Source organism: Cinclus cinclus, chromosome 2 (assembly GCF_963662255.1).
Source record: "Cinclus cinclus chromosome 2, bCinCin1.1, whole genome shotgun sequence".
NCBI lineage: Eukaryota > Metazoa > Chordata > Aves > Passeriformes > Cinclidae > Cinclus > Cinclus cinclus.
Window position 1 is genome coordinate 96,822,629 of NC_085047.1, and position 24,523 is coordinate 96,847,151.

The following is a 24,523-nucleotide window of genomic DNA, read 5'->3' on the forward strand; positions in this document are numbered from 1 at the left end:
CTTCATACACGCTTGATTCATGCTCGATTATTTATTTATTTATTAATAAATCAACAAGCCCCACACTTCTAAACCAAACACTCTTTGATTTTATATAAACAGTTGAAGATTTTAGCATTTGGACATTGAGACTGGAAATCTTGAAATTAAGGTAGTTAATACAATGTGAATGTTAAAATAAAAAGATATGTGAATCTGAGTTCATTATGCACTGACTCTCATCAACTACTCTCCAGCAGTAGATAATCAGATCATTACAGCATTCCAAGGCACTTGTAAATAAACTCTTCACAGAAGTTTCAAGAAAATATATTTATTCAGTTTTGGCAGAGGAAGCAAACATAATAAATATATCAATTTTTACACCCTTCTTTACAAGTTATTTTTATATCACATTTCTGTTTAAAATTTCAGGTAGTATTTAAAATTGTAAAAGAAAACATTCACTGAAAAAAACTTTTAATGTGAAAAAACACATAAAAGTGCAAATGTTTTATTTTCTTGTGGCTAGTACTTAATTTTCAAGTCCTTTAGAACAGTGCAAGTTATATTTTAGTTCAGTAACACTGCGAGCATCCAATTAATATGCAGAACTAATATGCGGAATTTTGTTAAATTAATAATACAGATTGTAATTTTTCATGATATAACATCAATTCTCCTCTCAAATAACACTGAAGAAGACTTTTCTGTAATTATGACAACACTTTTTACAAGCTTTTTACAAACCCCACACTCAAGTCCCCAGGTGAAGCAAAATGAATTGAAGTGGAACCTCCTCAAAACAAGACATCCACAGCAGGCACATCCAGCTCCTGTTCTGACATGTTTATACAGCTCCGTGGAGTGCAACTGATACTTCCTCAGCAGAAGCAGATGCAAGTCCATTGGGATGTTTGTCTTCATGAATAGGAACTGGGGCAGCAATCCCTGAGATTCTCTAGGATGCCTGTAGCTGTGTTTTGACAGCCACCATGTTTTGCTAATTTTCTATGAGCCCTCTACTCAAACCAATTTTCTTTCAATAAAAAGCGTACAGCATCATCAAAGCCATTTTGGTACAACGATTCCATTTTCTCCTGGTCTGGTGGGAACAAAGCTTGATTAAGTCTTACTAGGTTGGCCAGAGACAGCTGCAACAGAGCAAGAAGCTGTAAATTAGTTTAACACAGATTATCTCGACATGACTGTTCTGTCATCAGTTTCACAGAGCATATGTAAAATGAAAAGACTGTCATGGCTGCATCTACATCAGGAATTAACCACGTCCAGGGCTAGTGCTGAGCACCAGGACAAACCGACACAAACAGTGCAAATACACAGAGTTAAACTTACAGCATCCAAGACAGACTGTCTGCCTGTAAAACTGTCCAAAGTTTCTGAAACACTTCAGCTTTGAAACACTCCCAACACTGTCTTGCAGAGTGGTAGCTGGCACATGTTAAACTTGTGCAAGGCAATATTTTGACAACTTACTAGTGCAAACAATCACATTCTTGGGAATATTCCCAGGCAATGTTTACCATATAAGTGTAGCTTGTGCTACCAACAAATTAAGAGCTACTCAGCATCTTAAGTAGTCACTCTGATCATGTAAAAAGATTTTGGAGCTTTGTTCTTGAATACAGACTTTATAAAATTGTTTACAACAGAATAAAAATATAATTATATCTAATAATGATCTGAACAATTTCTTTACATAATTAATACTTAGCCATTATTATAAACAATTTTGCAAACCAATATCAAAATAATCCTCATTATTTGAAGTAAGCAATTATTTAAATTCTGATATTAGGAGATGGAGAGACAGAAAACTATTTACATTCCAATACAGACAAATGAAGATGTACCAATCTTCAATTTATGCAAATACAATATTGCTGAAATGAAATTATTCTCAGTAATTGTTTTTTACAGCCCTAAAAGCAGAGGTGCTTCAATTTGAATAGTTTAAAATGTCACCTGGGATTCTGCACATGCCCCCAGAAGCAATGTAACTGTGCAATTAATTTTCTGTCTTTAAACTAAACTAAACACCAGCTCATTTTTCATCCTCTAGATACAAAACACAACCAAGAAATATATAATGATTGCACATATTTCCAAGATACATGATATCAGTAATTTCATACTTTATGATCTTTACCAAGTACTGCCATACTTAATATCTCTCTGTAAAATATTAAGACTCAAAAACTGGTCCAACTGAGAAAGGCATTCTAAAACACTAATTTTTGTAAAATTAAGAAAACATTAAAAATTGCCTAGAAAGAAAGTTTTAAACTAATTACTAATTATTGTTAATCTTTCTTTCTAATGGAATATTGTTCACCACCAGGTCTAGCACTATTCAATATTTTCATGCAGCATGCTGAAGAAAGCAAAACTGTGGTTAAAGTTTGTGAGACAATGGTCGCAAAGACAGGAATGTCAACAATGAAAAGGAGGCAATAAAAATCAGTCTCATATTTCAATATACAGAAATATTTCTGCAACTTCTCACTAAACTTCTGGAAATACATTTAGTCACAAATGCTCACAAGCTCTCTTGTGCAATGCAGTGACAAGTCACTGTATATACCATTTTAAATGTACTACTTAAACATGTATTTTAAATTCAGTTAGAGCAATTCATTTCAGTAAGTATGAAATGTTCTGCAGCTCTCCTCTCCTGAGGTATTCCACTTTATTTTCTTCTATAAAAATCTTGACTAGTCAAAGACACTTGATATGTAAAGCAAACCTAGTATTACACTGAGCAGCCTGTTATAATTTGCTCAATTTTGTACCAGATAGATGCTTTTCAAACTCTTTTATCTTCTTACATTCACCTTTCCTTGCGTTTAAGAAAGGGCTTAACTTCCATTTGCAAAACAGAAAATGCCAAAACTTTACATAAGCTGATATGTAAGCACAAAACAAACTCTTAAATGTTAACATAACTGCAGAGGTACGTTTTTAAGTTAATAAACAAGCAACTTACCATCATATCTTGTTTTGCTAATTTAACATAGAGGTCCACACGCCCTTTATCTTCTGGACAGATATCTAATCGACCACTGAAAGGGGAAATTGTCACAGTTCTTCCAACAGGCAAGATAGGAAGGCCATTGGTAAGGCCACCATCAACCCACTTCTATGGGAAAACAGAAATATTTTTAAAGTAAGACCAGTACAGTATGATTATAATGCAATACTTTACCCTTGCTGACCCTGCCTCCTCCACTCTCAAGAACACTTACAAGTTTCCCTCTAAGAATACAATGAATAAACTTCAGTAGGTGTCAAATATCAAGGAACTGAAAATGTACACACAGATTTGAATCAATGAGCATTTGACATAATGTGCAAATTTGCACGCAAGGTATTCATCAAAGTACTTACAAGATTTTTTTAGTTAATTAGAAAATAAAATGCCCCATATGGAATTTTTCTCAACACATACATGTAAAGACAAGACTGTTAATATTACACATAAACCATATCAGATAACATACTCCTCTAGAACATTATTCTGATTGACAAGGGGAGCTGTACAATCTGGATGTGCAGGTAGTCTGACTGACTGCAGAAGCTAAACCTCAACTGACTCCTCTCCTCTTCTGTGATTTTTCTTCCAGAGTCTCATTTCTTCTTACATACACTACACAAGACAGCAGAGGCTGGAAGGATAAAGATGGGAAGGAGCTGAACAGCTATGACATAAGAGGGAGTAGACCTACGTCTGCTGCAGTAGTTGAGTACAGTGAAGAATGAGATCTAGGGGCCAAATTCCATCCCAATATAAACAGGACAGCTGTGACATCCCTTGTTAATGTATTTATACCTTCCTATTTCTTTCTGTGCTCACAGGCATAGTCCAAAATTCAACATCAGTCTGATGGCTAGACATCATACATGAGATCTGTTGACCAGATGCATGTCACTGAACTTTATACATCTAAAGTCAATTAGTAATTCTACACTTTCTGTCATCAAGGGAGGGAAAACATTTCCAGCAGGTGATTCACCTTATCTTAAAGTATGTGTTTATATCTCCTTTTAATCATGCAGAAAAAGTGCTTTTGCCTTCACTAATTTTAAAGGAAACAAACATTAAACTATGTAAGATGTAGACCAAAAATCCCCTCTCACAAAAAGTAAATTATTGGCTCTTGGCAAGACACTAGCTCTCAGTGTAGGTACTACTATACAGGAAGCATTAACTCCAGTTACAGTGCTGATTCTTCAGAAGCCCCTGCAATTCTCAGAGGTTCATCACTTATATAGATCCCTCTCACCTGTGTCCTTTACTCTCACTTAAAGCAAATCTTATTGTCATTTTACACAGATTTCTCCCAGTGCCACCTTTGACTTCCCCTGTCAAGTCCTGTACCTGGTGATATGCTGAATTACTCTTCAACACATGGATACATAGCAAGGGGGTAGTGGTGGTATCCATCCATCCATCCATGTGCTTGCTTGTCTGCATACACAATTCCCCCACACCATTCTTTTCTTCACTCTCTCAGATCAGTTTTATGTTCCTGATCTCAAAATCTAAGCTACAAATATTAACATTTAGTAGTTTCTATGACTCTTTCCATCCTATTATTTCATTATATGCTATAGCACCTGACCCTTGACATTAACTGATATCAGTACCCACAATATACAACTGAATTCCTTCACTTTGCACAAACCAAATTTCTCAATGAGGAGTGAGATCACACCACCTTAGAAAGAGGCAAAAAAAAAAAGAATAAAATTCCAGAATAATTTACAGCTATCTTTCAGATTTCTTAAACTCCCAGTGCAGCTTTGCTGTGAGGAAAGCAGGAAGAGACCAGAACATTCCTAGCACCAAGGCATTTTTGTGTCTGTCTATAAATAATAGTTTATTATTGATTTATGTGCAATGTTCCTTGGAGTACCAAGTGTCTTTTTGTTGCACTTCCTACAGTGAAAACTACAGCAGAATCCCTGTGTAAGCCATGTCAAAGATACCATAACAAATGACACTACTGGTATTTTTCACAAGTATAACTTAGTACTTCTAAAACTTACAAGTTCCCACATTTTTAAAAATTCAGGTTATTTTTCCCCCTCCCCTCTTGGATAACTTCAATACCTGCCTGAAAATCAAAACATTTACTAAGGCATGGGCAATGCTGTTATTTAGTACTATTTTCTGCAGATTCTGTTACTTTCTTTTGAGCATTTGAGAGAAACTGCTTTTCACTCAAAAAGATTTTAGCTCTATAGTCCCTCGTGTTTTCTAGTTGTAAAACATTTATAAAACATTTATTTGCTGCAAAAAGACAAGCGAAGCACCAGCTTGTCTCAATTTGACCGAGACAAATTCCTGGTAGCTTTGGAACAGATTTCACTAATACCCTACAACAATGCAAAAACAGAGAAAGTTTTGAAATAACTTGCAATAAAAACCAAGCCAGACAATGACATTAAGGCTTGACCTTACAGAACCTGCCCATTTACGAGCAGATGGTTTTTACAACCTATTCCATGAGAACTACAGTCACACCAACTACAGGCTCATCAGCAGACACAGCCAACTCCATCATCTGCAGATCTTTGTCTTGAAAATTAACTTCGTCAGAGACTCAAAGGACACCAAGTCAGAGAAAGGTAATTTCACATGGAGCAAGTTTGTACTAGTGTTACTGGAAGCTTAGTTCCAGGATACCTGAAAATCCCTAACCCTGGTAAATAAACAAGTTAAGGCCATTAACAGACTATGAATTCTCATGTCATCTTGGAATTCCTCTTTAGTCAGATTATTTTTCAGTTCATTTAATCAGAAAACATACTATGAGCAGACTAATGTTCTGTCCATACTAACATGAAATTTAGCATGCTCATCCCAAGAGACCAGCCTGCAAGCATGCACATTTACATGTAAACTAGCTAACGCTCTGTGAAGCCAAATGCTTCCCAAAAAATACTCTTCCTAAAAATAAAATTAAAGTGCAGTGTATATCCCCAGGTTCAGTCTCTGTAGGCTTATGGGCAGACTAGCAACATACTTGACTAATTCAGCAAAAGTGCACCATACTCAGCAATGTGCACAATGGTAGCACAAGTCACACAGTGAATTACATTTTAGAAACAGTCCTCCATGACCTGGTGACGTGTGTGCAGGTGACACATGTAGCCCAGAGAAAATCCAGATCAACTGCTCTAAAGTACAGATAAGGTCAGTAGACTCAAGCAGCCAGCAGGAAGCAATCTTGATTCCATGGTGCCATGGACCCGTGGCCTAAGGAATTTACCTCCTGAAACTAGGGTAAATGCAGACAGACAGAACCTGGTCTGTTAGATGAAACTTTCAGGAAACTTGGAATATGGTGCTATATGACAGGTGACCTTGCAGAGCCAAATCCATGTTCAATCCACCTTCTAGGTTGGTGCATACATGTCTGGGGCATGACATACATGCCACGTGTCCAGCATGTACATGTATACAGTGTGCGCTCTGGGACTCCTGCTACACAGCCACACATCCTCATTACCCAATATTCCAAACCAGTAGCAGAAATGCTACTGCAAGTGAGAGCTCTCACCCAGATCTCAGCATCTGGGACTAAAGAATGCATGTCAGAAGCATTTACAGGCACTAGTTTTCTCAAAAAAAACACCCCCAAAAAAACTTCCAATCCACAAATGCACTGTTTTACAAAGTTTGAGAAAAGTCAGGGCAGACATGCAGAAGTAATTATTGCAACAAGTAACAATAAATGAAAGCAATCTCATCCCAGAAACAGCCTTTTCTGAATCTCACTAAAGGAGAGCAGCAAGGAGCTTTCAAGCAACAGAAGAATCTGCTTCCATGAAGCTTTCATTGATTTAATTTTCGAATGCAAAAAATACTCAGGAATGAGAACTGTCCCCTAGAAAAAAAGGCTGCATTAAAATACAAGGCTAAAAAAATCTAAAAAGTCTTAATTAAATATTACAGTACCTATACAAATCATACTAGAACTGTTCATCCAGTAATATGGGTTTTAAATAACTTTTGGAAAAAGCTCTGAGCCAACTTTTCCATTTCTTAATTGAAAGAATACCACAAGAAATCTAATAATAACATTTTCTTCCCTTTAACTAATGGCAGAATCAATCTAAAATAGCCATTTGTTCCCTTTGAAATTGTACAAACAACATAGAGACTCAGTCAACAAAATTCCAGACTCTGTGAAGCTGCACACAGTCTTCATGTCACTCAAGCAGTCAAACAGTACTGATTTAAACCCTTTCAATATTTCAGCTAATAGGTACTGCTGTATCTGTAATTTGAAAGCTGACAAGCTTTCTGATATAATGACTACCTATCTGGCAGCAAATACATATGGTTTTGTGGGGCTTTCTGGCAGGGGGCTGTGAGGGTTGTAAAAGTTCTAGAGGCATCATTTGTATGAGAAGGGAACTGAAGTATCATGTATTTCTCATAGGAAGAAATAACCATTTTCATACTTTTGAAATTATTCTTGAAGTGTTAATACATTTATGTATGAAAGACAAAAAAGTAATAGGAGCTAGATTGAGTAAAGACAACTGTAAAAAGGTTTTCGTATAAGAAATATTAAATAAAAGTATTGAACTTGATTTCCCTTAAGATGAAATAGTTACACCATAAATGAAGAACACATAAAAAGAAAGTTCGTAGCTAACAAAAAAGTACCTGTCCTTTAAATTCCACTGGCTTAGTTCCTGCATACACTGGTATAAAACTACTTGCTAGCAGGACCTAGAGAGAAGAAAGCAGAAAGAATAGAGAAAAAAAAAATTAAAAACAGCAACCAAGTAATTTAGAATCAACACGTATCTTCATACATAATTTACCAGTCAATGTATTACTTTTACATAAATCCACTATCACCTCAAAATGTCTTCTTACTGTAGTATGTCAAAATGTGATTAAAATTATTCAATAGGGCTTGTTTTTTTATGATTTGACAGTGACAACTCTCAAAACAAAATATCAAAAATTAACTCAATTATTAATGTGTTTCAAAAGCATGAACTTAGTCTTGCACAATGTGAAGTAAATCTATGATTCTCAAGAAATTAAGTATGCACATGAATAAAAGCAGTATATTGTCAAAGAAAAAGCTGACCAAGTAATTCTGTTATCATATTAGCATAGTGTTTACTTTTCTAATAGATCAAAGTTTCAAAAATACCATGAACATCCTTGAAATTCACATATACATATACATACCCATATACAAACCCATGTTTGTATTTATACATTCAAGTGTTAAGAAACTATTATTTCCTCTGCTGTAAGGTTTCATTGCTGTTTATAGCTGTTCTCAATTTCTTTTTTTTTTTTTTTTAACCAGGACACCTCTTCTATCATGTACAGCTGTGCACACACATATACCTTTCTATCCATCCATAGCAATACCTATTAAACAGTGTGGGTATCTCTAGACCTATGTATCCACCCATACTTACATATATATATATAAGCAATCAGTACACAGCATTTCCATGAGAAGAGGTAAATGCATGGACGAAGTGCACCATGTCAGAATTTTTCATACAGATAAAAAAGGGTGAATATGCACATGCTTGTGTGGTGGCATGGATGACCAATCTGGGGAACAGCAGTGGGTCACAAATTGGTGCATACACCATGTGAAAGATGAACAGGTGCAGAAAAAAACTACAGTCCATAGAGGTTACGGAAGAAAATGCCTGACCTTTTTTGGCTGGACTTACATTTAACTTTATAAAATTTAAGCTATTTCAGTATTAAGCCCCTGTGCTCCCCTAACAAGTTTTAATTAAGACATATGAAGTCTTTAACTTCCACTTTGAGAACAGTTTTCCTGCCTATTTCTCTTCCTAGTGATGTAGACCTTTGTCTGAGCTTAGAAAAAAAGGCTCTCTCAGTTCTCTAATGTGAAACTGCAGCTATTTCTCTACCAAAAAAGGCCTTTCGCTCACAAAAGCCTAAGACAAGATTCCCAAGTTTCCAACATCAGCTTCTTCCCCAGTTCAGCACCTTTTTTCCTCTCTTCCTCAACTACATCTCATTGACTTTGACCCTTTTAAACTAAAAGAAATTCAGAAAAAAGATTTAGTGAATGGAGACAAAACCAGGTGAATCTTGCAAAGTTTGAGTTCTTTTCAAGAGGACTGAAGTAAGCAGTTGTTCTTATAAAGTCACTGAGATCTCCAGAGTGAGGAGAGGGGGGACAAGTTTGAAGAACAAACACTTTCAGTTTTTCCTACCACTAACAGATCAGTATAGACTTCTAGGCACTGCCTTACTTTCCCGAGCTAAATATACCAGTGTTCTGTGCTTTGCTCCTCACAAACACACAAATCACGCCTCTCTTCCCTCTCACCTCCAGTTTAAGAACTGCAAGTCTAGGAATCTAGGACATCTTGCTGATACAAGATGATTGTCTTCACATATGGGAAGAGTATTTTAAAAGTTGGAGATTATTAAATTAATACATTATTAAATAGGCCTTTCCAAGTCCACAGGGAATAGTAAAAAAGATAAAAGTTTAACACTGTAGCAACACACATCCAGTTTAGCCAATATGAAAACCTTTGGAACCAAAAGGCCTGTCTGTTAACCATCGAAACCAAATCCATTTGAAGTTGAATGATTTCTGGTGAGGGTACAGATGTTTTGCTGTTTATAAAACAATCTGCCCAGCAGTACCTTTTCCATGCCTTGGATGCAGGCCATGCCTAGGCATGCTACAATAAAATAACCTAACAAGCTCTGCCCTCCCCGCTCCTGCAGCAGCCACCAGCATTCAGACAGCTGTACTCATGATACAGGCAAAGCTGAAGGCATGCACAAAAACAGGTGTTAGGAGCTGGACTGGAAGATCAGACAATATGAATGTACTTCAATGAGCAGTTATGTGTAATTTTATTACTATTCCAACCCACCCTACTGCTACCATAAAGAACAAAAGAATAGAACAGAAATACCTAAATCAATGAAAAAACTATTGAAATACTAGTAAAATGTACATATTTCCAAGGTCATCCTGATGCTTCTAACTGTCTCCAGTTTAGAAGATTTCACTGCAGAAACACAAAGAATAAAAATCTCCATTTTTGCTACCACTGCACTCTATAGCTAGAAATAACAGTGCATAACTTGAGGTAAACTTTTCACATAATTATATTTGCACGACAAAGTCCTGAAAATTTTGAGGACTATCCATGCAGAATATAATAGGGTCAAAATTCTTAAAAATATACTTTAAAAGAAAACTCCCAATGCACACTTTGAGGTTCTGTTAACAAATTTTTAAAGAAGTGATAACTGTAAAGAATCTCTTATTTGCTCTAAGCATTCACAAGGATAGAGGAAGAAGGAATTCCTTCTTATTCTATGTCCTCCTTTATTCTGCTATATCTTATTATGTCTTCCACTAAGATGCAATCAATTATTAGAAAGAACATCTGCTTCACATGCATCTGAATTGTTCCTACCATCTCATATCAGCCTATGCATACAATCCTGATCCAAACTTAAAATGTAGCATTCAGATGAAGAGAAGGGCAGTAAAAGATATACTTTCCAGCTACAGTTAAAATGCAGCTTATATACAGTACTTAGCATTGCATTATAACTATTAACCACAAGCACCTGTAGGAACTGTTCCATTTTCTTAAACTTTTTACTCTTCTGTGATGAAACAATGATATCAATGAAGTAAGAGATGCAAACATTTTTACAACATTTTGAGATTCTCTACTGTGTTCTTATATACTGCAACAATGAGTTACCTGTTACTTTTAGAAACAATTTGTAGAAACATTTGTAGAAACATCTACAAAACAGAACTTGAATAACCAGTGAAGGAAGCACACACAAATACCAAATGAATTTTAGCAAAATTTGTGAATCTACAGGATCAAATTTGGCTTAAACATTGCTTATATTATGGTTGTAGCACCACTGGGAGCAGAAGTGGTTACCTGAATAAAAAAGTGATTTTACTGTACAATAATAACGTACTCTTAAACCTTGAAGAAACTCCAGCATTTACATTTACAACTTCTATGTTCAACATGATTACCTTAATGAGGTCCTCCCTGGAGGGAAAATTTGAAACCAAGTGATTTTCCCCAGTCTTTGAGTTAGTGACTGACACATAGAGCCGGTTCTCAGCTATCTCATGAACATCAGAAGGAAGAATAGACTCTATGCCCTCCCTAGAGGAAAGAAAATGCTCAGCATTACTCACCACTATTATTTAAAAACCTTTCAAATGCATTAGGGGTGAGCACCCCACAGCACAGAAGAAAAAAAAATGCACCCTGCAAATATGCATTTGGAGAGCTTTTTAACACAAAAATGTTCTCACAGAATTAAGATAGGTACCTAAGTGTTTTCATAAAATCATAACCAGGCGTCACAGCACCAAAGTTCAATCTTCTGACTTCCTCTGCAAATCCATAGGCAAAGTGCTTACATTTCTGGAAATGAAAAGCATTAACTATTAAGGATGTTTAAGTGATGGGAAGCATGTTTAACTGCAGTACCTAAAATATACTAGAGGCTAAACCTTTATCAAAAGAGTTATTAGACCAAACTGAAGGATTTTCCCATATGTGCTTGGTTTGTAACATGATATGCACAACAAAATGCTGATCATTTTCTAAGGGTTAATTTGTAAGGAAAAAAAATACCTAATGAAAAAAAAATTGTAAATTTTGAGGATACCACTTCAACAACCAAGGAAAGTAAAAGGCTATTTTTTCAATATACTACCACTGCTAAATAATCAGTTCCCTAGATTATGCCATTACAAGAATAATCATTTAGTTCAAAAACCCACTGTTTACTTTAAGGTCTGCTTCAGAACTTAAATCAGACACAAGTAAGCAATAAAAAAATTACAACAATTTCTTCTCATTAAAGCAAAAAACAAGCAAATACACATATTTAATTAATAAAATACCATGGAAGTATTTAATGACTGGAAAACTGTAATGGTGACATAGGAAGAAAACACACTGCAGAAAACCAGGCAACAGATTCCTGCACAGAGTCCTGCAGAGAACATCTTACACAAGCTGAAATGCCCAGCATTAATGACTGCAGAAAAACAGCTTGAAGTGTGAATCACAAGAACTCCAAAGGGACAGTAAAGAAATTGGTATAATTTATTTTTCAGCTATAACATGCTGAAACAATGAATTATGATCCTGAGTGCTTAAGACTCACTATTCAATATTTGTAATCCTTTTTTTTATTCTTTCATTCAGGCTTTTCTAATGATTTTAGGGACTTCAGAAAAAAACTAAATTCAATCTTATGCAACCTTCTAAAACTGGTACTTTATAAATTCCCCCACATTCACCTATATAACCACATGAATAAAAGATAGTTTGGGTTTCCTGGATTGTTATGTCCACGCATAAAGAATTAATATGTTGCTAGTAACAAAATAAATGATTGAGTGACTAAGGAAAGGAAAGAAAAAAAAAAGGAGACATAAATGTATCCCATTGAGGAGGAGGATACAGAATTTATGGAAAGGAAAACATGGAAGGAGGTGGGGTGAGGATTAATCTGAGAACAGAGCCAGATTAATGCAGGAGTTAAACTTCCTCACATCATTTGTATGACAAAGCACACACCGAAGTAAAAGGTAAAAATCTAGTTCTTGCATCCACCCTCTTTATATGGCCTTTGAATAAATGCATCAAAAGGTTCACTAAGAGATTCATACCTTTTAAACAAACAATTTTTTGTGCTAGTTAGCCTCACATTGATTAGATTTGCACCTTTACCCCACAAGATACCTGCCACTGCCAGCTCAAAATTGTTAAAGTATATAAGGCACATTCAGACACTTCGCTCTATAAATGCAGAAGAAATCCACAAAACCCTACATAGAAGCTCATCAGAACTACCATTTCTGTATCTTTAAGATGCTTAAATAAAGTTATGGGGAGCTAAGAGTTCCTAACCAGGGAAATGACAGAAAACTACTTTCCATATTACAAGTGCTAAGAATGAACTGTACCTAGACTCTCAATTTCTGCTCTCAAAAGGGACTCCTTACAGTTATGAATTGTTTTAGAATCTGAGTACTAAGCTTTAAACAATACATCTAGATTTTAAATAATTACTGAGGCCATGTTTGGAAATTTTAACTGTTTGTATTAAGCAAACTTGATATCAAACATGACCAAGGTAATTTTAAAATAAATAGCTATCCATAACGAAATAGGCCTACTTAGAATTCTTAAGTCCTAGACTTTCACAAACAGTGACAAAAATCCAATACATGACAGAAAAACATTTGGAAACTGTCTTAGAACAGCAAGAGTCCAAACAATAAATATTCAATGTTACATTCTCTCCAAGATAAGGACATGTTGCATTACAGCTTTGAGACTAGGAGAAGCAGAAAGTCCTAATTATAGCTTATCTAACATTGCCATCTCTGGAGGGAAGGGGAAAAACAAAAATGAGAATTAACTGATTAGGAGCTACATTTGTATATAAAATATACAAATATTTCAAGCTAGAAATGTAGGAAAGGTAATATAATTATCCTGATATGAAAAGTTAATTATATTCAGTACAGAATGCTGTCTTTACTTAAATTCTGTAAGAATTAGAATTATTCCCACTGAAAAAAGAACTCTCAATTTTCCATTTGAATAACAGAATAACTAAAAAGTACACAAAAATTAAAAGGACTAGAAAAGTTCACGAAGCTTTCTTTAGTTTGCAATAACATGACAAATTTTCAAGGAAAAATACAACAGACTCAATGTAATATAGACTCAGTTTCCACAAACAAAAACTAAAAACTGTTTTAATATTTTTACTTAGAAAGGTCTTTGTAAGTTGGACCAGGCTGAGAACAAGGGCTCATACTCAGGGTCTGCAATAAGTAGAAAAATTTCCTTGGGCTAACAAAGGGCTGCCATGCTCATCACAGAGGAAATTAAAAGTCAGAGGTACACATTTTACCAGGCAAACTTGAAACTGAACTACCAGTCAGAGGGGACAGAAGGAGAGTAAAGCCTGCACAGAATACAATGAGGTTCTCTCCACAACAGAGTGGAACTTTCCTAATACCAAGTCATATAAAGAATGCTTGCAGGGGAGTGGGGTGGGGGAAAGAAGCCAGCGAAAAACCTACTGCTGAAAGCAACAGAAGTATAGTTAATGCTGCAAACTGAGTTCATATCCCAGCAGAAACAACCAACAAACAAACAGTGGCAAAGTGGGGTTTGGCTGGGACTATTATTTGAATCAAATGAAGTGAAATAAGCAAGGCCTAGAGAAAGTTCTCAAATGCTCACGTGGAATAAACATAAGCATAACTTAGATCAAAAATCTAACAGCCTATTTCTCCCACAGTAATTAAAAATATTTAAAAAATACTAACATTTTGGCAATGCCTGGTCCTCCACATTTATTGAGGCAAAGTCACTACAGACAGTTCAGGAGGGCAAAGCAGCCTCAACCTGCAGGGAAAACCAAGCAAACAGACACCAAAAAACCCTTAATGCTCTCCACAGTATCTGTAGCATTGTAATCACTGAATATAACCTTGGTATCTCTGCATGACACCATATCCTAGGTGAGAAAGGAGTGGTATCTCTGGAGATTAAACAACCCAGACATGTGTCACATTAGAATGCTGTGAGGGTTAATCCTACTGGGTGCTCTTAAGGCATGGGCTGCACTGAGTCTAAAGGAGATGCAAAAGCCTTTAACACTGTTCAGTGGAGCACAGGCAGCAGGAAAAAGATCTGAACAGGTGGGAGCTGTTTATGAAGACACACTCCATCTACCATTTTCATCTCCTTTCAGAAAAGGTTAAAAGGGTGCACCGGCTTAACAAAGCCTATCTCCAGCCAACAGAATAATGATTCACTTTGTAAAGTACCATCATTAAGTAAATATATATTTTGGTATATTAAAGTATATCTGCTGCCTACAAATCAAGATTCACACACATGAGATTTGTATTTACACATCTTAAAATACAAGGTTTGTATGAAATATTTTTATCATTAACATTTTTGCTCATGAGTCACAAATGTAGTTAATGAAAATACGATGCAAGAGTCCTGCTCCTAGCAAGTAACAAGAAAAAAACATGACACAAAACATTTTAATAAACTTAATGTAAGATGATTATATATAAAAAAAAGTCCTTCGAAAATTATCATGGCCTATACCTACGAGTTTATTAATTTACCTCTATATTTTCTGGCACTGCTAACAAGACAGCGGCAGCCAGAGATCCCGCAGAAGCTCCGGCAAAAGCTTTCACATCTCTCAGTAACTTCTTACCATGCCTGTGAAAAGCGGCTGCTGCCCCCAAGTGGTAAATGCCCAGAAAGCCACAAGCTGCAAAGGACAGGTTGATGGGTTTCATTTGGGCTGTGGAAATAGCGTGTCAAGGTCAGAAAAAGATTGTCTTGCAATATACATCTATTCTTTTTACATAACATAATCTAACTATATTAAAAAAACGCAAGTTATTTGAGAACATTAAAAGCCTTTGATTACTAAATACACCAGATAATCAGCAGCTAATTTAGTATCTCCAAAACTGAAAACAATTCTCAATAATCCTTAGTACAAATATTTTTTAAGTTAATAAAAAATATATACCTTTATATACAATGTAACTACATCTTTTCATCTCATTTATCGAAGAGTAGCCACACAAAAGTGATTAAAGAATACCTTTGAAGAAGAAATATTGTTAACCACCTTAATCAAAAAATCAAATTAGTTATAAACGGCTGGTTACTTTCTCATCATGTAGTGACAGGACTGGGAAAACGGATTCAAACTGGGAGAAAGTTAAGACTGGATATTTGGGAAAAAATCTTTACTGTGAGGGTGGTGAGGCACCAAAACAGGTTGCCCAGAGATGCTGTGGATGCCCCATGTCTGGCAGTGCTTATGGCCAGGCTGGATGGAGCTCTGAGCAACCTGGCCTAATGGGAGGTGTCCCTGCCCGGGGCAGGGGAGTTGGAACCAGATGATCTTTAAGGTGCCTCACAGCCCAGGGCATTCCATGATTCTATGATCATATTCCCCCTTACAAAAGCAGAGCCTTGAATCCATTATCATTCCCTAAGAGAGGAACTTATTTGCTTACTAGAATTATTAATACACAAAACTTTAAATTATTAGTTTACAAAAGAAAAACACCAAACATTGTTGCTAAAATTCAGAGTACTAAATGTAGGAAAACACACGCATAACCAAAGATGTCTAGGGTAGAAACTCAAAATTAACAAAAAACCCCCACAAATGACGAGCATGAGTTCAGATTATTAGGGATAGTTAATTAAATAAACAAAATTGAATGTTGTACAATTTATTAGCACTCTTGTTCTGCAAATAACTACATCATGAAAGTATTCCACAGACTGTATTTTACAGATATAAGACAGACTGTACATATTATCTTAGTATTAAATTTAAAATAACCCCCTATTGTGCTTGGATACATCTCAATATGAATGGGAATAAAAGACAGAAACTGTTATATCAATCCTGATGAAGAGAGGCAAATATATACAGCATCACATTTTTGTTAAAGATACCTCTTCATCTCTGAAATGGGAAGGGCAGGAAAGTTGAGGATAAGAAACAGTTTTCAAAACCACTTGATAAGAAAACATGCTAAACCAAACTGCTTTATGCACAGCACAATTAAAATCACACCTAATGATCTGACCAGGTTAGCTATTTTACTGAGAGAGGGCATCTCATAGTGCCAGGGAATATTCTGTGCACCAGTCAGTTTGCTAAAACACGCAGTTTATCAACTGTGCTGGAAATGCTTCCATATCCACTTGTAAGTAGGAATACCTGTAAACAAATCTAGAGGTTTTGCTTAGAAAGTACTAGAGAAAGCACTAGAGGTTGGCTCTTGCTGTGACAATAGAAGAGAAAGGCATTTAGAATGAAGCAAGTGATAAATTGATTTACTATTTTTGATAAAAAGGATCTTTTAATTTAACAAAAAGCCAGCATACTGAATAGAAGGTCAAAAAACTTTACTCAAAATGTTACTGGAAAACAACAAACACAACTCTAATTTTTTTTTTTGTTTGTTTTTTGCTTTTTAATAGAGTGGAAAAAAACTAAAACAGTCTTTGAAGTATGGTGTCACAATGTGCTTCATTTCAGGCTTGTTAAACTCTTGGGAGTTTAACCAGCTGCTGCAGCTGTCTCCATACCTTCTACAAATTAGGAGCAAAGATGCATTTGCATCACAGGCTATTTTGACAAAAAGGTGAAGCTGGTTAAAGCAACTACATTCTTACATAGGAATGGAAGAATAAACTCCCATTTCTGTGCAAAACAGATCTCAAGATCAAGACACTGCTAATATGAAACACTAAATGAAATAAAGATTATGATTACATAGCTGATTGGTCAAAAATATGCAAAGTAAGAGTTCTCAAATCCAAAGAATTACATCTAAGGGACCTATGAAATGTAACTAAGATACGCAAGTCCAAGATAATAAGGTTATGTAAATCAAAATAAGTATATGGATGCTTACGTACATGTATACACACATTTAAACCTTCTACAAGGCTCATACTCTAAAAAGTACCTCTCTTTGCTGGAAAAATAATTAATGTTTACACAAAAAAAAGATGATAATCACAAAGAGTATCTAATGCGTGGTTACAGTAAAACACTTTAGATTAAAAGGGTTATTTTGAAAAAGAAAAACTCCCTACAAATGTGGAAGAAAAATTACACTTCATTGTATAAAGAAGTGCCTGGTACATTTTCTCTAAAGCAAAAACAGAAAAGAAGGTTATGTGAACTGAGAAAACTATTTGAATCTCAGATCAAAAAATACTGAACATATCTGACTAAAGTCAGATATCCATAACCCCCTCTTAGACACCTTCATGATGAAATTGAGGTTTCTTAGACAAGCTTTAGTCCTAACTCAGCTACTGGGAGTAATCACTATTCTCTTTTGCCATGTATCCAGACACTCATTCACTATTTTATGTGAGTTAGTTTCTTAACACTTAGACCCCACACTTTTCTGCCTCCTTGATTCCCCTACCCAAGGGACAGAAAGAGAGATTATTGAATGAGTATTCACATCAGTTGCTTGACTGACAAAAGGATTCAGTGAGAGAACACACAAGAAGAAAAAACAGTGCTAAGATTTCAAGTCAAGGAATACTGCTAGTCTTAAACTCTGTGAAGAGCAGACTAATTTAAAATCCAAAAAGATGAAATTAATACAACATAAAAATAAGGATTTTTTTTTTTTTTTTTTTTTACTTTTAGTGAACAGAAATACTTAACCCACTGGATTTGTATGGCATGCAATAAAACGCTATTTTACAGATTCCACAAGAGAACCTCAAATTAAGGGTAGAAACAGCATAGCTGTATTACCCAAACACTTCATTTCCATTAATTAGGAACGATTCCCAGGTATACATTAAGTATTTGTCATACACACAAAACATTTTAAAATTCCTCAGTACAAATGTTAATTGGCAGATGACATTCATCCTCCAATGACAGATCCACTGGTTACATCTAGCTGCATGACTGAGAAATTTGGTATGCACATACATCTATTAACACTATAAGTGGGTAAATAATGAGAAGGAAAAAAAAAAAACAAACCACTGAACCATAGAATCATTCAAGTGACTTCTCACTCAACCTTCTTATGCTTAAAGCAGGGTCAGCTATCAAACCAAATTTGGTCACTCAGGGCTTTACCTGGTTGCTAACTTGCAAATCTTGTAATGTTTAGCTCCTAAGTGATACCTAGCATTTGTCTGTTGCTGGGTGAAACAATCATGTCTTCTTTCATTTGTTCAGAACATTAAAATCAGTAGAGTATTGCAAATACTCAACATTACAGAGAAGAAACAGAACATTAATATCTTCAATCAGTACTATGCATCCATCTGCAGGAAAGTAGGTGGAACTAAGGCCTCTTCAACAAATCTGTAAAAAAGCACTTAACCTACAAAGGATGCAGATGACAAAGAAGAAACAGACAAATAAGAATCATGGTTCTATAAGGAACTACTGCTTCACAGACAGAGTTAGGCAACATTGTTTCACCTTGCAAACAAATCTCCGAATAAGAGGAAAAGATAAGAAAGCATTTGTTACATGAATGTCTTATAAAATTGGAAAGGCAAGTAATAGGAAACCAGACACTTTTAAAAGAATTATTGCAAATATGTTATGGCATCACTCAATTTGCAAGATACAATGGTGTATTTCAGACAAAGTATGATTCAAAAAACGTCTTTTGTTTTTATGATCTGGAAGATTGCTGCCTTTTTGATCATAGAAATATAGTATAATTATAAAAACTCCAAAGAGGAAACAGAGAGAATGTTAATTAAGTATACATTATGACTATTCCCTGACAATTTCTTACAGAGTAACAGAAATAGGGCACAGTCACATGTGGACACAAAACACTTCCTTCAGCCACTGGAGCAGAGAGCAGAAATCTTGCTATCTTAGACTATGAAACACCTGTTTCACAAGACTTCAAAACAAATATTCTTAGTGAGTTTAACATAAATTGTGACTATTAAGGATAGTAATATCTATTAACACAAAGTTGTCATATTGGCATGCCTTAAGAAAAAGTTTCAATGAACCTTGAAGATGCACAAGTACATTCCAGCTAGACACACAGCACATTATGTAGAGACATGATATAAACAGGCCAGAGCAAACACTTCTGCCACTGCTTTTCAAAAAATGTTGCCATCTTACACGATTGGCAAAATTCAAAACATAAAGATTGCAACTTGCCAAGGGGATAGAAATGCTTCTGGTGTCTACCAGACAAAAAACAGAAGCATAAGAAAAGATATGTACAGGAACACTAGGGATGTTCAATTTCATTATTTTGCAAATAATGCAGGAGCACTCAGGAATAAACATAAATCTAAAAGTTCCATTTAAAAGATCACCACATCTGCAGGGAAAAAAACCCAACTCATTGGTGATTAAAAATCTACTGGAGGGTGGGGGCATTTTTGTTTACTTAGCAGTATCTCATCCATTTTGCAATACAAACCTTCAAGAGAATGTATGAAAGGAGACAAGGCCGCACAGAAAAATTATGATACAGTACCACACAGCTTTCTGAGGACAGGTACTGTCTTTCTGATTGTCGTGCACATGAAATAGCTCAACAATTTCTCATAGGGCTGTTTCCTGAGCAATGCAATTAGATAAACATTGTACCCTCCCAGTGTCTTAACCTTTCATAACTACGTCCCTGTCATCCCACTTGAACACAGAAGCTGAAAATGCCCAAAGCAACTGAGTACAAACACCTTTACAAACAAAATATAAATACACATAGAATGCAAATGACCAAGCACCCTGAAGCACAGGAGCTAAAATGCATAATGCATAACAGCACATCTGAGGATAAGTTAACAGCAAAGAGTGACAAAACATGCAAAGTCACAGAAAAAAAAACTGTTTAGCTCGGCAGCACTGCTACAATAAAGGTCATAAAGGTAACTACTAATTTATCTGAATCAGAAATCGCCACCAACACAGAAATATTTGTTTATACACATTTCTAATGGGAAATATGCACTAGCATAAAAATTCACAGCCTTCAGTGAATATAAGAGTTCGACGGAGGTGAAGGAAAAAAATAGTAAGTACATAATCTAACTAGCCATTAAGAACCTTAAGGAAATCACGAGTCTTTGCAAACCATAACATTTGTGTACAATCCCCCTAAAACCAAAAGAAAAAAGAAACACATTTTGTAGCACATGATACAAAACTTTCAAATTAAGATTCTAGACCTTGATCCTTAAGATGTCAACAGAGGGCAGGGAAGGCTGCCTTCTCCAGAAGAGAGTGGCAAAAGGTTCAATACCTTGTAAGGAATGTTGTCTTCCACCACATACTCCACCAGGACCTTTTCCAACAGCTGTTTTGGTTCCCTCCGCACTAGTAGCCATCCTTCCATCAACTACTGATGGTTTATCGTCTGCCCTGGAAGCCTACAATCAGAGAGTCAGACATATTATTACTAAAAAGAAAAACAACAGCAATATGATATTATTTAACAATAATTGTTACATCATCTAGATGAATTTCACAATTGCTTAGCCACAAAATGAGTTCAAACCTCAATGTTCCACAATTTATGCCTGTAGCAATTTATATTTTAAAGATTAATTTAACTAGATATTGAAAAACAATGCCACTTGGATATGCCATTTATAGTGTCCAAAATGAGCTTTGTGTCCTTTACCACTGCTTCTATTTGTATCTTCAGATTTTTTAATAATCAAACTCTATTCTTTTCATCCTCCCTTATCAATCCATTTCCTCTCTACCCTCTGCTGTGCAACACTGCATCTCTAAGTAATTTTTCAGAGAATTCTGGTCCTATTCTTCACTTAATGACTGTCACTCTAACTAATCAGATAGCCTGTCAGTTATCATACACTACTTGTCTGAAGTACAGTTTCAAGAAAATTAACATTTCTCCCCAGCTTAGAACTATCAGATTAAAAAATTCACTCTGAAACACTGGTACTCCACCAATTATTGCTGCCTGCCCCTTTATCTTGATAAACTGAAGGCATCTTCAATATATAATTAATGATGCAAAATCAAAAGCCTAGCTCTCTAGAGTCTAAAATTAATTATTTTATCACTGTGTTTATGCACATCACTTATATCTTTAGAGAATCACAAAAATACTTACCTGGAATTTAACTCTGTTATGTGGCACTCTTACAGTGCAATAGTTTGGAATTCCAATCCAGAACTGCTGAGTTTTGGGAAACATGCAACTACACAGTCGGCCTTCTTTCATTTGGAGCAATAGTATTTGAGCATTACAAAGTTTTCTGGCAGTCCACATTTTAGTAAAAGTGATCTCTGGATTCAGATGGTGTGGTAATCAAACTGATACTCACAGAAGCTGTTTTACCAGGAAGTTACAAAGGAAACATCAATAGGTGAGCTTGGAGACACCATAAAAGCAGAAACTTTCTTTTAAGAATAACCTGTTTAAAAGACATTATAAAAAAAAAAAAGACAACAAAAAAAAAAAAGAAAAAAGAAAAATAATTGAAAGGTTCATATCAAGGGCCTGATACTGTAACAAGGACCTAATCACACCCACGCAACCACAAAAGACAGAGGCATTAACAGCTGATTCACTCGACAATGAATTTGTTTTGCTCAGTAGCTCCTCGCCCTCCCTCTCACCAGTCCCCGTCTGGTACCGTGCTGTTCACCGCGGACTATAAATCGTTCATTTCACAGACAGGAAGAACTAAAACTGCTAATAACGGAGAACCCCAAACGAACAAACTGCTCCTTAAGATTAAGACGTGAATACACTGCTCCTTCCACCTCAGCTGAAAACTGTGTTCGCAGTGATCCTGCAACTTCAAACAACTTGTTCACTAAAACCAAGTGCCGCTGTCAAGATACAAGTAAGAGACACTCCAGCACGCTGGCTGGTACAAGGCAAGCCTCTTCATCGTCTCAGTTACCAAGAAAGCACAGGGGTTACTCACACACCCAGTGTAAGCCTGATTTACACCCTGGCTACAAAGAAGAACGTATAGAATCGTGCTCGTTCCGACGAAAAGCAAGTTCTTGCCTGACGACCACTGCAAACAGCCCCACTGCCACCCTGTGCCGGCGAGGTCTCGACGGAGCTCCGCCAGCTTCCAACTTAATCCCAACCAAGTAAGCGAGTAAAAGGTGTTCTGTTTCATCTCGTGCGCCATGAGATCAGGCCTATGGTGCAACTGGAGTTTTTCTATCTCCACTTTTGTTGAGCAAACAACCAAAACAAACAAGCAAAACGTCCGAAACGGCGAGACAAGTTTTTTAAAGCCAGCAAACACAGAGCGTGAAGTGACAACCGCGGGGCAGGCAACGCCAAAGTGCAGACACTGCGCCTTCTAACCTCGGCCACTTACAGCGAGCGGGCAATTCCTGCGCGGGACACGGCCCTGCGGAGGTCAGTCACCTCAGCCCGTCCCGATCGCCCGCTGCCTTCCCGCAGGCCTCCCCCGGGGCTAACGCGGCCTCCGCCAGGCACTGTGCCCGCCCCGGCCCGCGGCTCCCCGGCAGCGGCCCCGGATCGCGCCCGGGACCGGGAGGTCTCGCCGGGTCCCGCTCGGCCCCACCCGCCCCGCGCCTGCGCAGCGCGGGCCCGGCGGCGCTGGGAGGAGCGGCTGGGCCGGGTCCGCGGCCGCTGAGGCGGCACCGCCCCGCCTTCGCCTTCCCCTTCCCCTTCCCTTTCGCCTCCCGCCGGCGGTGCTGGGTGTGCGGCAGGCCCGGCCCGGCCCGGTCCGCCGGGGGTTGTCGCCCCTGCCGTGGGGGCCGGTGTTCCCTCCCTCAGCACCGCCCTTGTGCCGAGCCGCGCAGCAGGCAACAGTGTCCTGTTGCTGACATCGTGGCCTCAGGGCAAAAAGATTATAAAGATTACATTTTGTTTTTTTTTAATCAGCGCTTCAGTTTTACTAAAGTGAGTCTACTCACCCTTCTGTCAGGCCTGAGCCAGAGAGAACACGGCACCCAGATTCAAGATGCAGATGGATCCTGCAGCCAGCAGTGGAGGAAGACGTGCTGAGGGAGGGCAAAGACACCTGTGAAACAGAAGTGTACAGGTGTGAACTCACCTTGGAATCTGGATGAATAGGGGTCAAACTAAACTTGTGAATAAACACTATGTTAGATTTCACACAAATTTGTCTCCTTCACCTGTGACATCTATTTTCTGTGTTCTTTTCCAGTATCTGGGAGATGCTGGGATGGTTTTGAGATAGGACAAGGTGCAGCTGTGTTGGTGGAACCTTGGCACCTTCTGTTGTCTATAGGGTCTCTTCAGAGTTTAGCCAGCCTTTCAACTGCCAAAAGCAAAAGTTACAAAGATTCCTCGTGCTGTATTACAGCAATGACAGCATCTTGTGGAGTTACTGCCTGCTGGTTTCATCATCCTGCACTCTGCCCATGTTTACAGGATGAGATTTTAGATCAGAATGCCAGATGAGACCTACTGGTGGAAAAAGAAATCTTGCCTTAATTATAGCCAGAGTTCTAATTTTTAGTGGTCAGTACTGTCATTAAGACCACACTTAAATCTAAATTAATACTTGGTTGACAGCTGTGGCAAGTCACAAATATGTCAGGAGGACCTTTCTTATTCTTTTAGATGTGGTATCAAATACATTAGTTAGCCTTTTGGTCCTTCTGTGCTGTGTCTGATCTATTAATGAATTGGAAAATGTGTGATGTAGATGAAGCTTTCTGAGTTGTTGACAATTAAACCTTAAGGTAAGTAAGAAGTGTAAACACAGCAAGTGGTTGTGAAGGACTGTAAATGAGATGATGTCTCACATATAGCAGCTGGCACTTAAAGTCACAGAACTGGCGGGGGGGTGGGGGGGGGGTTGGAAGGAACCTGTGGAGATCATTTAGTCCAATCCCCTTGCCAAGGGAGAGTCACCTGAAACA

General features: G+C 37.1%; 1 protein-coding gene across 3 annotated transcripts; it reads right to left on the reverse strand.

Moving 5' to 3' along the window:
- Nucleotides 1–331: 331 nt before the first annotated feature.
- PNPLA4 (patatin like phospholipase domain containing 4) lies at nucleotides 332–23,058 on the reverse strand. Of its 3 annotated transcripts, XM_062515099.1 has the most exons (9): nucleotides 22,984–23,058; nucleotides 21,750–22,053; nucleotides 20,910–21,036; nucleotides 15,219–15,403; nucleotides 11,369–11,463; nucleotides 11,064–11,199; nucleotides 7,682–7,747; nucleotides 2,987–3,139; nucleotides 332–1,133 (listed from the first exon to the last, which is right to left on the reverse strand). In XM_062515099.1, the coding sequence occupies exons 2-9, from the start codon at nucleotides 21,906–21,908 to the stop codon at nucleotides 1,002–1,004; spliced, it is 1,053 nt and encodes a 350-aa protein (XP_062371083.1). In that variant the 5' UTR covers nucleotides 21,909–22,053; nucleotides 22,984–23,058; the 3' UTR covers nucleotides 332–1,001. The 3 variants fall into 3 exon arrangements, with proteins under 3 accessions (XP_062371083.1, XP_062371082.1, XP_062371084.1); XM_062515098.1 differs by lacking the exon at nucleotides 22,984–23,058 and having other exon boundaries at nucleotides 21,750–22,590; XM_062515100.1 differs by lacking the exons at nucleotides 11,369–11,463; nucleotides 21,750–22,053; nucleotides 22,984–23,058 and having other exon boundaries at nucleotides 15,314–15,403; nucleotides 20,910–20,977.
- Between the last annotated feature and the right edge of the window lie 1,465 nt (nucleotides 23,059–24,523).